At 38.3% G+C, this 18,184-nt stretch overlaps 1 protein-coding gene across 1 annotated transcript; it reads right to left on the bottom strand.

Annotated features, from left to right (window-relative positions):
- Positions 1-8,585: 8,585 nt before the first annotated feature.
- Positions 8,586-18,106, bottom strand: COPS5 (COP9 signalosome subunit 5). The gene is made up of 8 exons (XM_065830427.2): positions 17,807-18,106; positions 17,489-17,723; positions 14,996-15,124; positions 13,285-13,350; positions 12,491-12,576; positions 11,702-11,813; positions 10,890-11,038; positions 8,586-8,981 (listed from the first exon to the last, which is right to left on the bottom strand). The coding sequence occupies exons 1-8, from the start codon at positions 17,962-17,964 to the stop codon at positions 8,897-8,899; spliced, it is 1,020 nt and encodes a 339-aa protein (XP_065686499.1). The 5' UTR covers positions 17,965-18,106; the 3' UTR covers positions 8,586-8,896.
- Positions 18,107-18,184: the final 78 nt, after the last annotated feature.

Raw genomic sequence — 18,184 nt, 5'->3', positions numbered from 1 at the left:
CCAGCTTTGTCACTCTTGAAAGGCGCTGCCTGGCCTCGCTGGTGGCTGTGCTTCCCCTTGCCAGACCCCTGGTGTGTCCCCAGGTGTGTCCTCAGGCATGAGCAGGCGTCGGGGACCGGGTGTTGCTTTTTAGCCCGCAGTCGTGGGCCTGGCTATGCCGCTGAGGCAAAACTGTGTCACTGTGGCACATGGCAGTGGCACAGGCATGGATGGCAGTGTGGGTGCTCCCTGGGTGAACTGGGGCCTGTCAGCCCACCTCAGGAGTCTGGAGAAGAGGAAATGCAATGGGAGTTTCCTGGAAGAAAACTTTGAAACCTGCCGATGGAAATTGACTTTGAACAACATCTTCTTAAAAGGTCATTGCCTTTTAAATATCTTAATAATGCTATGTGTTAATAAATTTTATTTGCTAGGAGGTTTTCCATTTGGTGTTACCCCTTCTTCCTGCATGCCAGGCATTTTTGTGAGCATGAATTACTGGCAACCAAAATGATATGGTTTATGTCCCACACGCTTAAATTAGAAATGTTAATAGTTGAATAAGTTCAGTTGATACTGTATTTAACAGTAATGTTCTATAAGAAAGGTTAGCAAATGTTTAGTAATTTTTCCTATGTTGAAACATTATTCCAATTTGGGGTTAGTCGTGTGTGGTGTGTTTTTGTTTTGTTTTTAATATATCAACCCATTTGGTGCCTTTTAAAGTGAATTTATTACCGATGCCACAAAACTGTGAGGAGTGGCTGATACACCAAGGGGTTGTGCTGCCATCCAGAGGCACCTTGACAGGCTGGAGAAATGGGCAGATGGGATTCCTGAGGAGTTCAACAAGGGGAAGTGCAAAGTCCTGCCCCTGGGGTGGAACAACCCCAGGCACCAGCACAGGCTGGAGACTGACCAGCTGGAAAGCAGCTTTGCATAGAAGGTCCTGGGGATCCTGGTGGACACCAGGTTGGACATGAGCCATCAGTGTGTCCCTGCTGCAAAGAAGGTGAGTGGTACCCAGGGCTGCATTAGAGGGGTACTGCCAGTTGTGGAAGGAGGTGATCCTGGCTCTTTATTCAGCACTGGTGAGGCCACACATGAAGTACTGTGTCTGGTTCTGGGATCTCTAGTACGAGAGAGACATGGATATACCAGAGAGACTTCAGCTAAAAGCCATTAAGATGATGAAGGGACTGGAGCTTTTTTCTTTTGAGGAGAGGCTGAGAGAGCTGGAACTGTTCAGCCTGGAGCAGAGAAGGCTCAGAGGGATCTCATCAATGCATATAAATACCTGATGGGAGGGTGCAAAGAGGACACAGCCCAGCTCTTTTCAGTGGTGCTCAGTGACAGGAGCAGAGGCAATGGACACACACTGAAACATGGGAGGTTCCCTCTGAACATCAGGAAACACTTTTTCACTGTGAGGGTGACCTGGCACAGGTTGCCCAGAGAGGCTGTGGAGTCTCTGTCCTTGAATATATTCAAAAGCCAACTGTACATGGTCTTGGGCAACTGGCTCTAGGAGGCACAGCATGAGTGGGTATGCTGGACCAGATGACCTCCAGAGGTCCCTTCCTACCTTGGCCATTCTGTGATTCTAACAATTAAACATATGAATAACAAGTCAACAAAACTTTATACATGTTATGTGCTTGCTGACAAAATACATTGCTTCCAATGAAACCAAGATTAGGACTTTATTTTTCTTATTGGAAAAATAACACGAAATGTTGTTAAAAGTAAGCATGTTCCACTTTGACCTTTGTTAGAAACACAGACAAGGTATAAAGAGTCCCATCCCTCCTACCTCGAATTTCCTATATCCTTCTTTCTGAGGATATGAAAGATCATAAGATGTCCGTCCTTCTGTGGTGGAATCCAAACTGAGCATGCCCTGGAGCTGCTTGTTCTGGGAAATGTTTCTGTAAAAAAACTGTGTTAATACTCTGAAAGTTAATTTTGGACTTTGTTCTCCCTCATGTCTGTAGATCTTGCAGGTGTCTGGGCCTGTCAGTTAGTAATTTGATTTAAAGGCAGAAAAAGCTATGGGAAGTTTCAGAGAGAGTATTTATTCATTAAGACTTGAAATAGGATTCTCATCTGGTGGCACAGAGTATTAAACAATCATCTGTGTACTCTCCAGGATGGCAGTAATTTGGCTGAGTACAAGAAATCCTTGTCTTCAAAAAAGCTTTTGGAAATACCTGTGTAAAATCATTGATGGCTATATTTCTTACAGTTCCAGATTGGAACATTGAACTGAAATTTACTTCTAAGGACATAAAACACCTTAAGAGTCTCCCTTGCCTAAACACTATCATGCATTTTGCATAGAGCTATTTCTGCGTATATGAATTCTATATATGGAGTGTGTCATAACAAATATGACAAATATCCTTAGAAGATACGCACACTTCTATTTGTAAAACATTAAATTCAAGCTTAACAATTTCTGACAAACTTTTTCAGGGTCAGGTTTCAAACTTTGGACTCAGTCAGGCTTTTTCCTGAGTGTCTCTTGCCTTCCTCTTTTGTGGCTAGACAGCTACATAAAAGAGACTCATTACAGTTGCTTCTATATAGTTGTTTTAATGCATAAAATATGCCGGAAACAGATTTGTTTGTTTGTTTTCAAAAGTAACAAATATAAGGTTCTCAAAAAACCCAGGGAAGAGCAAATAGTGCTTCTATTTCAATAACCTTGCAGACAGCTGTATTGAAATGCGTTTGTCTGAAAAATCATGCTGTAATCCATTAAGTCTGATGTTGTCAGTCCCGTTTCGTAAGGACATAGTGCTTATCCACCCTTGATTTCTGTGTATACTTCCCAACAACTTTTAAACCCATCAAGCCAACTCTGACCAAAACTGACAAAGAGGACAGGCATAGGATGTCAGTAAATTCTACTTTTTTTAACAAAATTCAACAGCTGCTTAGAAAAAAAGATGCCCAGCCTAGCATCCGCATTTAAGGGAGGGGCTGAAGTGTGAGCTTAACAGTAACCTGTCTCCATCAGAAATGTGGCAGCCTTCACTCAACCACAGCCCTGCAGGCAGACAGGAGAGCTGGTGCAGCACAGAGGGGCTGTTACAGATGTGGGGAGGGCAGCACCAACTGTGACCCACTAACTTTTTGGTTACAGTCAACAGGAAATAAGATAATGCAGAAGACAGGGCATCGGTATTTTTGCTGCTCATGAATAATAATGATGGTAAATATGTAGTTTCCTCAGTTTTGTCCACATGTCAAACTTATTCTGAAATAGGCGTATAGCACCAGAACTCTACATGTTTGTATTTTTATCCTGGAAGTGGTTTAGGTGACATAGGTACCTGGAATAATTATGTAAAGCCCTAACTTTGCAAGTAGCGTTTCAAGTTCTTGGACTTGTTTTGTTGCATCACAACAACTCTTGATTCTTGATTTGATTTGAGCAGGACCTCATGCACGCACAAGTAACAGAAGACACATTCGAAGCTAAGCTACTTTTTTTCCCTGTGCTGGAGAAGTGCTGGACTGGAGTTCTGTCCCTGCAGTGCTGCCTTCTCCTTGCTGACCACGCACAGTTCGTGTCTTGTGCTACTGCGGTTTCACTGGTTATACCTCATTGCTGCTTCTCTCACTGCATTAACACTTGCTCATACTGGCTGTTGATACCAATAGAGCTGTGCAAGCCTTAGCAAAACTGGAGCTAAGACAGAAAACCACTAATGTGATTGAGATAGATAACATGCTTCAAATACAACTAAAATCAAATTAAAATATGTCCAATACCAGACAATACCTGAAGGCCAATATGGATAATAATTATTACAAAACTTTAAGGTCTGTTATTAGTACAAAACTGTTATCATCATTAATATTATTGACAGATGCCAAAAAAGGTGTAATAGTCTTTCTCCATCTCTCAGCATTAAAATCTGTTAAGAGCCTGGAACTAAAAGTGACTAGAAAGCTGTCTGTTTGTTAGAATAAACATTTTATCTTTATAGTGTTTATAACTTTTTTTAACGATCACTGTATCTTACCTCCAGCAGAGACTACAGTGTTGATTTGGGAAATGCAAGATTGTCTCAAAATATGAGTGATAAGAAATAATTCAAAACACGCTTTTACAATTTTCATCATAGAGAAAAGAACAGCTTTCCAAATATTGTAATGAACTTTGACAGATGAACCAAGAAGAGAAAATAAAAACTATTATATGCTGCTATTATTCAGAAAGCCAGAGAATGTACTAGTATCTCAGCATTATTTTGCCAAATGCTGCATGGAGAACAAATCTGAGTATTCACACAGCCATTCTTTGTTCTTAAATACATGTAAGATGTTATTTACATGTTATTTGTCCCTGGCTGATGTTCATGTTAAACCATTTTTGCCACTTTCAGAATTTTACCTAGTTGTCATAAGAATATTTAAAGAGGAAAAGGAAGACGTGCAACAAAAACTTGGTATAACGAGGAGCTAGTTTGGAGTCTGTATCACCATAGAGAATGCATACATCTTGTTTAAGCTGGAAGAATATCTGCCCTGTTAGTAACTCTGGATTTCTCCAGATCTATCTCTAGCTTCGTGGAACTCAGACTGAAAAAATAAGCTTAATTCCAACCTCAAATGACATCGTAAGCAAATGCAATGTGTCTTCAGCTGAAGAAGAAAGTTCAGATGGTTGTAATTACTAAAGATTGCATGTCATTAGATGCAGGCACATAAATTAATTTCCTTTTATAATAAAGTAGTGCCACTGCAGTTAGACACAAGCCCCAAGGTAACTGGGTCTAAGCCAAACAGAAATTCACACAGGAAATGATGGACAAATTACATAGGAGTTGAATGCATGTTTCAGCTGAAAATGAAGAGTTCCTAAACTAATTCATTTATAATCTCAAAGGGCTTGGGCATTTCCTATCTGAGATGATGTAAACAGGCAGACTACACAAAAGAGTAAGCATTCTTCACTAACAGCATTATTAAAAATTGTTATTTAAGGTGGTAATGTCTGACAAACTGGAGATGTAGCGATGACCTTTAGGGCATAAAAATGCTAATACATATCCTTTTTCATCTGTATTTTTAAAAGGCTAAAGATCAATCTTATTATTTCATAGAGGAAAACAGACACTAGCTCTGGCAAAAATGCCTTGCTTAAGTTTCTGCACTCCTGGTTTGTGAAAAGAGAGAACTCAGGTCTCCCGAGATGCAGTCCTGTGACCTATCCACTGGACCATGCTACTTCCCAGAATACTGTAGTTTTCAGAAAGCCCTGTATGAAGCAGTTTTTAATAATTAAAAACAAACCAAATGTCACAGCAAATATTTCATATGTTAGAAGTTTCATCTGAGGGTCAACATTAACTTTCCTAAATTACATATTTCCTTGCGGATATTATTCTTAGGTTTTGAAAAGTAAAACTACAGCTCATAAAAAATACACCCTGAGGAACAAGATACTTCATTAATTCCTTAAAGGCTTAGCGTAATTGTTTTTACCAGAATAATCTTTCAACTAACTGGAGACTCTCTGATGCCAGTTCTTCAAGACTTGACACAAGAAAAAAAAGTTACATGCATGCAATTAATCTTATGTATTATCACCCCATATTCTAAAAATGTTCACATCTCAGGGATTTGCACCCTTAAAATGATGCTAGCTCAACTCTGTAGTATTTAAATTTTGTCTGGTTTTATACTTTTCAAAGTGTTTGTTTTTATTGTTTTATCTTAACCTAGTTTATGATATATAAAACCTTTTATATTGGGATTTCAATAAATACTTTGAAATACTTTAAATACTGGGAATAAACATATGATGTTTATTATATGTTAGTAGCATAATGAGAGTCCATTTCTGATTTGGACTTTTTGGGGTGCAGCAAATAGATAAAATAAATAGCATGTTTATCAAAGAGAAAGTAACATACTAAGCTTATTTTAAAACACAGACCTAAGATTAAAAAACCCTCCAAAATTTAGCAAAAGTGGAAAAAATAAGTAAAATAGTGTTTAATTATATTTAGTATATTTAATTATATTTAGTATATTTTTAACCTTATGAACAAAATAGTAACATCAGCAATTAGCTTTGCAACTTGGATTCTGACATTTTTAATAATCAACATTAAATAATCAACTGACTTCACAGTTCATAATGAATCGAGAAGTAATACAGAAACACTGTATATGTGGGGGCCATGCTCTACGCTTTGCAGGAATGATCCACTACCCAAGCTCAAGGCAACCTTACACCTTGTAAAGCTACTTTATCTGCAGGAACAGCCTGCTGTGCTCAAGTTTCATGAAACACTAGACAAGTTAATGGTCAAAACAAAATATCCAAACCCAGATGCAGTCAAGGCTTTATAAAGGCACAAGTGATAGAAATGCAAGAAAATTGTGCTTCATTTACTAAATAGCAAATTAAAAAGAGCTTATTCTATTTAGTCTGAGCTCCTGTGCACAAACTGCCTCCAAAGGCAAGGAAAACAAGAGTCCCTTGTAAAACAGGGTGTGAACAGAGACATTGTGAGGTAAGGGGAATTTTCCAGGGAATATCAAAGATAGGTGGTGAACAGAGCTGTGGCAGCCAGCTCACAGCTGCCTGTAATTCCAGTACGAGAATCAAAGATAATTTATGAAAAGCTCAAGGAATATTTCTTCTCCCCTGGTGTGAGTGTCAGGTAAGGGATGACTGAAGAACCTCAGACTCTGCTCAAAAGCAAAAGGTTAAGGTTAGTCTTTTTATTAGCTTTTTCTAAAGCAAAAATATTTCTTGACTTCAGTGAGGTTGTTCATACAAAGATTGCTTATAAGAGTAAAGATTACAGAATTGGTAACAAAATCCAGATACTGGTGGCTAACAGTGGCAGTTTTGGGGACCAAAACATTTTCTAAAATTTGTTTTTCTTCAGTGTATTGAAATTATTGCTTGAAACTCCCAATTAGGGGTAATCCTGCAGAAAGCCTTAGTCTCTGGTAAACATCTAATGTAACAGACTTAGGGAAAGTCTTAACATCTAGTAACTTCCATTTCCCTCTGAGTAAGTGCTGAGTTTTTGAACATTTGAGTGCTTAGTGGTACAACAGGGGGCTGCTGGATGCACAATTATTTAGAAAAAAAAAGATGGCCCAAAGAGCCTGATCACCTAGTTTAGCTTTTTATAGTTCTGTTAAATACTATCCATAGACATTGCTAAAGCAAATGCAGCCAGAGTAAAGATTTTACATTTCACAGATTAGTTAAGAATATATCTACTGACTAGGTAATCTAAGTGTTTACATTGGACTTCAAAGCAAAATTTCAGTACTTTAAGTGTCTCGGCTACATATAAAATCTGAGATCTGGAGGTATTTCTACCTCAGATACATATACCATATCCATATAAACTTGAGGTGTTTCTATTTCCATTAGTTACTTTCAAAATAACCCAGGAATACAACTTCACAAGTTTCTGAAGTGCTTATTTTCATTTATATATATCTATATATCAGACAGATACACGACAGGTATATGCAAGATAAATGAATTGTGCATGCCCAAGTCCTACATCTGCCTAAAACTGTTCTCTATCAAACTGCACATCTGATAATTATCACAACTTTACTAGTTCAAATCAAATGTATTTTTCCTATACTGTTGGATGCTGCTGCTTTAAAACTCTTGATGAATTTCGGCTTCAGAGTATCTGCATCTCCCAGCCGAATGATAAGTTTCCATTGTATAACTTGCATCTTGGCTTCCAATACATTGAAATCCATTTGGATGAAAAGCCCCAAATGAGTAATGGCTATTAAAATTTCCAGACCAAAACAAAAACAAAACCCACATCAAGGCAGAATTAAAGTTGAAAAGGAATATCAGTTACTTCAAGGTATAAAGTGTAAAGGCATACTGTATAAAGCACGTTATAAATTATCCCAAAAGTAAACATTCCAAAAACCCCAGGAAACTCAGGATTAAGGATAAAAACTTCAGAGAAATCCAAACATCTTGCATTATTGAAATGCAGCATGAAAGCCTCCAAAACAAGCTTAGAACTGCCCTGCAGCAGCACCATGTTGTAAGCCAGAAATTATGATTAATGCAGTTTAGTATCTCTGGCCCTAAATTAGCCTACTGTGTATTTTCAGAGATAATAATTTTTCATTTTGTTCCTCTGCATGCAAGAAGTGACTATGACAAGCAACAGAAGGTGAACAGGAGGAAAATAATGGCATATAACCATATTATTATTTTCACTGTGGAACTGGTTGTTACTTGGCTACTCAGAAATATGAAACATCCATCATAAGTATGAAGCTACCAGAACAATACTGTTGTATCATGCATGAATATTTCACCACTGTGAGAAGAAACCATTTCTGGCTAGACCAGTAAAACTAAATCAGGAAAGGCTCCATTAGATTTAATAACTTGTTAAAAGACAAGCAAAGGGGATTTCAATTCTTAAAATTAAACACAGCAGTGAAAATCTGAGTAAAACTTCTTATGCTGCACAGGTTACCTATCTAATCTGAGTGGATAGAATTTTTCTACAGAACAATAAGAAAAAGAGTATGAGGAGATGAATGTTTGCCAAAAAAATAAAGCCCCAAAACACTCGCTTTCAAATTTGTTTTATTGCAGTTGGATAATAGAGATAAATACCTAAGACCAAAATTAAGGAAGTCACATTTGTTTTTTGGAACAATTCTCCAAACTGGTTGTGTTTTATGATAAAGGACAAAAAGTTGCACTACATTTCAGGACATTTTGTTCTTTAAAACTGGTCAGACAGGTGGGAAATATTAAAGTACTACAAATTAAATGAATAATTTTCCACTCCAGCTTCATTTCCCAAATAGAGCAAGTCCAAGTGAAAGAAACCATGACTTTTTCTGTTTTGGAGATGCATATCAGCTGTGATGCACTTCAAGCTATATTAATTTGATTAAAAAGTTTATCCTTAATAACCTGAGACATCAATCCATGTATAGCTTCTATGGTGGTCTTGCAGCTGAAAAACAAGCATAAATTCAATGTTGGCCCAACAGTGAACTGAACTGTCATTTTATTTGAAGATATTCAGCTGTTTTGGAAGTTCAGGGTGCCCATAACCCCATGAATCTTAAAAACTGTCCAGAAAGGAAAAGTCACACACAGCAATTTAGCCATTGTTGCCAATAGCTTTTTGTTACTTAAAAGCTGAGGAGCACTATAAAGTCCAATTCCAGAAAACTTATTTGTCTGGCAATTCAGGACATCTTACATTAACAATAAAAAGTGAGCTCTGTGGCCATCTGAACCAAAAAAAAAAAAAAACAAAAAAAACAATCCAGAGGGAATGGAGCTACCAGTTGTTACCAATACCTGAAGACTCTCACTGTTCTCTACCTCATCTCCTTTGCCCAACCCCAGGCCAGTGGTACACAGTAACCACAGCTCCTCTGAGAAACTTTACAGAGAATATTAAAGAAAGAGTTTCTAGAGCTAGACAGTTATTAGCCAAAATACGTAACATATGTAAAAGCCCCAAACAGCTGAGAGGATTCCTACTGATCCAAGTTTCATCCAGTGTGCCTGGCTTATGGGGGTGTAGCATCAAACTACCAAATAAGAAATGTCTCAAAGAGAACATACAAATGCAGGATCTCAATCAGCCCTAAAGGCATGGAGAATAGGGACAAATGACTACCACACAGAGAAAGGAATCCGAGGCAAAGGAAGCTGGCTTGGAGCAGAGCTTGGCTATTGCATATGTACTCTTATAAGATGGCTCTTAGAGTAACAAAAGATATCATATAGCCAAGTGTAAGCACCTTTATGCTAATGTCTTACAGCATTGTTTTTCCTAAAAAAGGTACACCAAATAATCCCTTGGCAAACTTTGCATCCTTATTTCTTGAAAGTAATTTAGGTCTCACTGAATCAATTGTCCCAGTATCTGCACAAATCTTCTACTTTCCTTTCTCTATCCTTAGGAAAGATGATTAGTTGAAGAAGAACATGCATCTGTAGCAGTGTTACAATCCATTTTGGGAACTGCAGTAGCGTCTGTTACACAGGAAAGCAGAACTGATGACAAAAACAATCCCCTCTGGTCTAACAATTTATAAACTAACTACTAATGATGACTAAATAAAAACAGACATCTCTAGGAACACTGCAAGAAATAATATAGTAGGATGACAAAAGACTGAATTATTTCTTAGAATAACTGTAAGCGAGAGTAATGTGAACATAAAACGCAGTCAGTATTACACGACACCAAACAGTAATCAAAATCAAACTTGTCAGCAACTCCACCCTTCTCATGTCTTTAAAGCATTGCTATTGTAACTGCTTCACTACAGGACTTGGGAGATATTACTCAAGCTCGTTCTTGTTGAGTTAGGAACAAGCTTAAGTCTACGGCAAATGTATTCTGCAACTACAATAGTCTAAATGGGTATTAACTTCTATAAAGTCAACCCCCCCTAACTCGATCATGTTTCTCTAGCTGTTAACTTTTCTTAACAAGGAAACAAATGCACAGAAGACACTAGCACAACCGTGAAGCTGATTCTATTTAAAAAGACCCTATTATATTTGCAGGTATCCCCCCCACTGCTTACTGTGAAACATCTTTTTTTTATTTGCCATGGAATTTAACAGGGATTTTTTGTTTAAAAAATTATGTACTAGAGTTGAATTTATCCCAGAAACAATGACTGAAAAGCCACTGTAGGTTTAATAGAGGCAAGATTTTCTTAAACTCTAAAAAATAACTAGTGGAGTCTCTCATTCCTATCTATAATCTAATCGTTCTTATCTGTCATCTTGGTAGGTTACAATTTAATTGTTAGGTTACAATTAAAGGTATGACAAAAGTTTAAAACAAAGTAACACCTTTTAGAGGGAAGAACACAAGTATGTCTTATCTTACCTGTCTCTTGTTGCTTTTGCAAGTTTGTCTTCTGATTTCTTATCATGAGTCTCTAAACCCAGCATGAAACTGCCCCTTCCAAGCTGAGCTTCTGACTGTTCTAATTTTTCAGACAAATCAAAGACTTGGCCAGTGGTGTAGTCAGCATTCTTAAGAGAAAGGCGGCAATAAACATATGGAATGCTAAGCTATAAACTCAAGCCTTTATACACAAAATAAACAATCTGAGAAAGCTTTTAAGACTGTAGTACTGCACATTTTAACCTATATCTGCAATTGAAGTGATACAGAACATGAGTGGCACACAAGTGGTTGAGAGAAGCTGACCATCTGACAAATACCTAAAGGCTAAAATGGGCACCCATTGTTACTTTACACCCATGCCCTAAGTTATGAAAGAGTAAAACTCAGTTGATTTTGACTAAGAGAAAAGGTATAAAATTGGCTTTTGCACAAAACAGGCTTTGATGCCAAGCTGTTACACTGAAGGTCTACCTTCCATTAGGTTTTTTAAGCATTTACTTAATCAATACTGTGATTTTAAGGCACACTACACATTAAAGTGCTGTAAAGATATATATAAAGAACTCTGTAAAGTTAAGTTTTCCTTACCTTCTACTTTTAAAGAGCAGATATAAGGAACATTTCAGTACTGATTATGAAAACCTTCCTCTGCTGTTTAATCTGACAAATAGATTCTTAATGTGGGATCTGTGTCTATCAGTGTCCCAATAAGGATTTTACAATAGAGGGTCTGGCTTTCAGTACTAATGAATTAATATATGCACATGATAGCATATTATGGTACTTACGGTAAGCAAACTAGAAGAACTGAGAGTGTTGACCCAGTACTTGTTCCACAGAAGTTCAAGCAATTTACGGTCCAAAGATGATTTAAAGTATGAGACTTCTAAAGCATAATACCTTTAAAAAAAACATGCAAACAAAATAAGCTTCCATCTAAATATGTCATACGGCTATGACACCCGAAGTACATGCATCTCAAAAAATCCTTATCAGTGGTAAATACCTTCAAAAATTGGAAGCACTGAACAATAGTTACCTCCAGTTCCAACTCTAAAAAGATTTTCAGTAAGTATTTAATATATAGCTTTAATACAGGCATACCTAAAACCCACACATATTGCTGTGTTCTATTTAATGAGATTGCAAGTTTTTTTTAATTATTCTCTTAACAACTTCATGTGCAATGCAACGATGCCCCATTCCATGGTTGGGATCTTCAATACTGTAATTGTTACTTATAGATGACTGCAGTTTTGCATGTATCACCTCTAATTCAATTAGCCCTGCTGCTAAATCTGCATCTCACCCTTTTCCCCCCTGCCCTAAGAAAGTACCACTACTTAAAGGCGCTGAGGAATCAAGTGCAAAAGCTTTTAACCATCTTCATCTTCATAACAGAAAATATATCCAGATAAATGACAGTAACACCTTTTCACAAAACCAACAGCACTGAATCAACAAAGAACTTCAAGATTTGAAACACCCCGAGAAATGCACTTTTCTGCACTGAATCACTAACCTAAATACAAAAACTGAGAATTTGTGCCGAAGTTAGTAGTTTTTATGTTACTTACTGTTTACAATGTACACCAAAGTCTTCTATTTTATTAAGTGGGATAGTCTGGTATTCAGAGGGACCTTCATCTGGAGGTTTATAGCCCTAAAAATTCAAAAGGCAAAGATGACACAGTAATTTTGGGACTTTCTAAAAGGCTTAAACTCTTTGAAAAGCACTTGAAAAAGATTCCTAGGGAAAATGAAATTTCCCATGGTAACCTGAAATTTTGAATTTTCTTGGATCTGAGATTTACATGTGGGTTCCTTAGCAGTCATCACATTTGCAGGTCTGTCAAAAAGCACGCTGGAAGCAAACTAGTGGTCATAGTTGAGATTTTTCAAACAAGATGCTAAGACACAATTACATAATTTCTTAGATCAAATAAAGAATGAAAAGCAGATTACAACATATAAAACATACTATTAACATTTTAATTCTGAAAAATTATAGAGAAGAATTAACATAAATCTATTTTGATAAATGCTATCAACAACTATATCCATTAAAAACCAGCTACATCGAGCTATTTAATTTTAGGACAGCTCCACTATCTAGACAGTCTGTTTGATTTAACACTGCTAATAATCTATGAAAAACAAACTAGCAGTCAACCTTTGTAAACATAATCAATATCGAAAGACACACAATAACCAGCATATCAGCATGTCCTTCTTTTAGAATGAACAGTGACATACAATACAGCACAACAGATCGAACTGTCAGATGATCAAACTGCAGTAATCTTTAGAACCAATCTATTAATGTAAAGACAATCTAGTGATCACACACTAGATAATTTTAACTATTTACCTTAGGATATGTCCTAAATGCTCCAAGATTTACTTTTCCTGCAGATATTGTTCTTGTTGGATCAATCTGTAGAAAATACAGCTAATGTTTGTTATATGCATTTAATAAATTATTACAGGCATTAATTAGCCTTACAATAATTTGATTTCAGAATAATTATTAGTGCAAATTGTATTAGTCACAAACAGTACTTTTTCGGTTGGCGTCTCTAAAAATATGGGAATAATAATAGCCTTCTATGGACCATTTTTTCAAACTGATTTTCCTCATTTGCCAAATACTTTAAAGAAATTGCACTTCAGAGCCATAATAAACCTTAATTAAAAAAAAATTTAAAAATCAGTATTTTAATCTTATAGCCACTAGAAGTAAAAAACAGTATTATGTGATCTGATGTATTTTGATGGAAAATACAGGAAACTGATGAAGGAATCTCCTTGCTAACATATTTACTAATGCTCTGTTCAATTTTAAAAGTAATTGGAAAAAAAAAGTAGCCCCAAGGAAAGTGTTCTTTGAAATTGTGTCATAAGATAGAACTCACATGGTGGAAATACTTCTTAAGGGTGATTTCTCCTTTCTTGATGCAGTTCTACCATCACCGGTATATTCCTTCTTTTTGGGTAATTACAGTCTTTTTTTTCTTTATTTCCTTCAGTAGCAATGGTTATAGAAGTAGTATCTAAAATAAGGTTTACTTTTGATTTCAGATGTGATCTGAAGCCAAGTAGACCCTGAAGGGCTGTGTGCACAAGCACAGGCACGTTGCGAGAAAAGCCAGAGGCCACCAATGTAATTGCAAAGAGCAAGTTTATTTTGGTTACCTCTCTACTGGGGGATCTCCGTAGCTACACCTGAGCTCCCAGGCAGAGGCGGCGTAAGCGGGGACGCAGGCGCTGGTAAGTTTAGCCCTGCTGGAAGATCGCTGGGCCTGCTGCGCTCGCCTGTATTTCACGGCTTCAGGCAGGCGCAGCCTCCCGCTCTTTCTCACAACAAAGCAGGAATCTCAGACACAGTGATAAGGTGTCCAGAGTTTCTCCCAGGCCTGTGTTATCTAACACAGGGGTTCTACTTGTCAAGCACACAAGGTCAGTAAAACAATTAGTGTGATGTATGTGTTTTCTTTATACCCCAGCTGCGGGTCACTTGAGCGTGTTTAGCTTTCTCCTCCTCGCCAATCTTCCGCAATTCCCATACATTGGCCCAGAGAATTTCCTCAGATATTTTCTTCAAAGACAGATTTTCTAGTGTATTTTACCTTGTACTGTGCCATTGATTTAATTTAAAAGTCATTTAGATGCAAAGTAACTGAAGTCTGTGAACATGCTTTGCTCTGTTTCGACAGAAGCAGCAATGAGGAGAACAAAATCAACAGATTTTTGTTCTATTGCAGAAGGTTGAATATGGATTGCTTAAAACAATTTTTTGCAAAAGTACCAAGTAGAACTTTAAGAGTAACGAATGGATTTGTACAGAGCTATTCACACCTTGAACAATGTAGTGAAAATGGCCTCAGTAAGCAATACTACTGGTTCAACCACTATGTGGCCAGCAAAGCAAAAGGAGCAATACCAATTTAAAATTCAGATCTAACATTTCCATCATGCAAAATACACACTAGTAGAATGTTAACAGACAGAAATGAAAAAATTTCCCCTGTCCTCCCAACATAATTTGCTATGCAGTTTTATCAACGACCAGGAGTACTTACAACCACTGCTACAAAAGGTTCTTGAAATTGCTGATTAAGCATCTGGGTACTGACGTCGATCCCAGAGAGCCAGCAGCCATAGCCAGGGTGACTGTGATACCACCCAATTGCATTTTCTAGACGACCAACCTACCAGCAGCAGAAGAAAACAAACCAAGTGTTAATCTCTGTTCTCAAAGTATCAGCTGCCCCCTATTGGGCCTTCCAGCATTACTACAACATGGCAAGAGTATAAAAATATACACACAGCCTGCAATGCTAACTTGTCAATACTAAATGAAATACTAAACATTTTGCTAAACTGTTTTCTAGAAATAATGCAATCTGTAGTACTAGCATTCTCTGTTGCAGCTACTACCACAGAACTAAGAACTTCAAGGAGCCAGAAGCTCCTTCTTCAATGACAGGTGAAATGCAGAGGAGATTCCATGTGGTGAGATGGTACCTAAGCTGGGACTCTTCAGCATCTTAGTGTGGATATGACATAAGCATATATAATCTCACTTAATGTATGGTATGTCAGTAGAAAATGAATGTTCATTATTTAGTACAGTAACACATCTCAGAGACGTATCAAGAGATTATAAGCAAGTCTAAAAAATAACTTCAGACAGGCAAGTTTTTGAACACCAGAAGTGACAGAATTTATTATCAGTGCATGCTGTGAAAGCCAAAAGATAAGATTATTTTTTAAATTTTTACGATCAGAAAAACTCAAAATAAGAGTTTCCTAATAATATCCCTGGGCTATCTCCATAAATACTGGAAGAAAAACCAACAAACTTAGCAAAAAATGCAGGAGACAGACACCCATTGCACCTAATTTTGTTATCCTCTCTCAGGAATCGCTTACAGGCTGCTCCATACTGAGTTCAGTAATTTTGGTAGAACTCTATATGCCAGCTCTTAACTGAGAGTTGTGTGTTTGGATTCATCACCTGCTTCGAATACTGAATATGCCACTAAAGTTAAATCAGAAAAATTACAAGATGACACAGAACACACAAACTGCCTACTGAATGGAACACTTGCTTTATTTTTGAATTGGTGAATAATATTTATATTTTCTTTATAACTCCCATAATAGAGACAGAGACACCAACCAAACACTAAAGAACAAGTGTTATATTTCAAAGTCAAATAACACTTTTTGACTGTATTAATGCCAGATCCTGCCCATGAAGAAGCAAAAAAGTGTAATGTTAGCATCTGTAAAGCACTTAAGCAGGGGAATATATCAACTTGCAATCTAATATTACAAAAAGTTAATCCAGAAACAACTGCTTGCCAAAATCAAATGTGCAACTGCCAGTATGCAAATTCTGCCAGAGCACCAGTAAAGCTGAGCTATTACACTTGCAAACAAGTTGAATTTCAAAATTGTGAAACCAACTATAGACCATATTGTACAATATAAACAACCAGAAAAAGCATTTCCTATGAGTGCTCCTATCCAGATAAAAGGAACTAGATTAAATAAATTCTTTCTAAATTTTATTGTAAACAGACATGTATTATTAAAAAGTCTCAGAATATACCTACTTCTAGATTATGTTTATTCTTTTCTGATGTTATGATCCAGCCTAATTCACATCTATTTAAATGTCTCCATCTGTATATAAGGCTGTGAATACAAGTACCCCTCTCAAAAACAACCCAAATACAGTTCTTCTTGATCTCGGGTGAATAAGTAAGTGGTCTCTAATTTGGGTGGGTGTAAAATACTTAAAGGATTAAAGAAAAATCAGAGTAAACCAGGCCTAGTTTCTACATCAGCCACAGAGCAGATTCATATTTGTGTTATTCTTCTGCATATGAGAATTCTATTGCATAGCTGGGCTTAATATGACACGGATCTCTGAATTAAAAGTGACAAAGAGGGGGAACAGACATTTAAGTCAGTTCATCTGAATTTCCAGATTACAAATATGAATAATTAAGTGGCACTAAAACTTATTCCTTCATGGGCACTTTCTTTGCAAATGTTTTATGGTTATTTTTATGAAAAACAGCAGCATGACTATGCAGTAAGACTTCAAAAAGCAAGAATAAATGTCATATTTGTTATCTACAAATAGTATCTTTGATGCATACATATTTTATATCTAGTTTTGCATACTGATTTTGGAAATGTGTATTCTATCAGTAATTTTAGAAACATGCTCAGCCCTTGTTCCATCCATAAGCCATCAGCTGCAGCCACAAAAACACTTTCTGAGCAATGAAAATGTTTACAAAGGAGAACCCAGTACTTGACGACCTCCTGTAAAACATCGAAATATATATGTGACAATGTTTAAAGGAGCCTGTGTTCCTTGCTGCTGACACAAGTCCTCTTAGCCACGTTTGAAAAGAAACTGGACAGCCAGTTTCCCACAGTGGGAGGAGGGGCAGCAGGAAAGCCTGCCAGCCCCACAGCATGTTCCTGTGCGATTACCAGATCCGCAGCCTCTCCACGCGGGGAGAGAAACACCCCCTGCCACCTCTCCTTACCTGCTTCGCGTTTTCAATGTAGGCGGCCATGTACTCGTAGGCGGCCGCCTGAGCGTTGACGCGAGTCTCGGTGCCCTCCACGGGCAGGGCAAAGCTGTCCATGATGATCATGGTTTCCCCGTCCACCTTGCCCAGCATCAGCCCCATCACCTCCAGGTTGCCCCCGGACCTGGCGTGCATCACCATCTTCAACAGCGCCAGCGCAGAGATCTTGCAGTACTTGAAGTAATGATGGCTGCAAGAGAGAGGCCGCGCAGGCCGTCAGGGCCGGCCCCGCCACCCGGCCCTCGCCGCCCGCCCGACCCGGTTCTCACTCACTCTTTGGTCCAGGGCTTGGCCGCCAGGATCTCCTGCTGCTGCTTGCGATCATACTTGTAGATCTCGTCGATGCTCTGCGCCTCCTGCATGTTGTTGGCCAACTCCCACGTCTTCTGCGCCATCCCGCTCCCGGAGGGGCCGCTCCCCGCCGCCGCCATCGCCCCCCGCCGCACCGGGCCGGGCCCTGGCCCGTCTCACCGAGTCGCCGGCGGAACCAACAGCGGCGGGGGGCGCGGGGGAAGGTGGTACAGTCCGCGCAGGCGCGGGCGGCGCTGCGCCCCCCAGCGGGAGTGCTGGGCTCTGTGTCCCGGCCGGGTTCGTGCAGCAGCTGCTGGTGCCTGTAGGTTCCAGTGGGGCTGCTCCCGTCACAGCATGCGG

Source organism: Patagioenas fasciata, chromosome 2 (assembly GCF_037038585.1).
Source record: "Patagioenas fasciata isolate bPatFas1 chromosome 2, bPatFas1.hap1, whole genome shotgun sequence".
Classification (NCBI taxonomy): Eukaryota; Metazoa; Chordata; class Aves; order Columbiformes; family Columbidae; genus Patagioenas; species Patagioenas fasciata.
The sequence above is the reverse complement of the archived record's forward strand: the minus strand, read 5'-3'. Positions and strand labels throughout refer to the sequence as shown.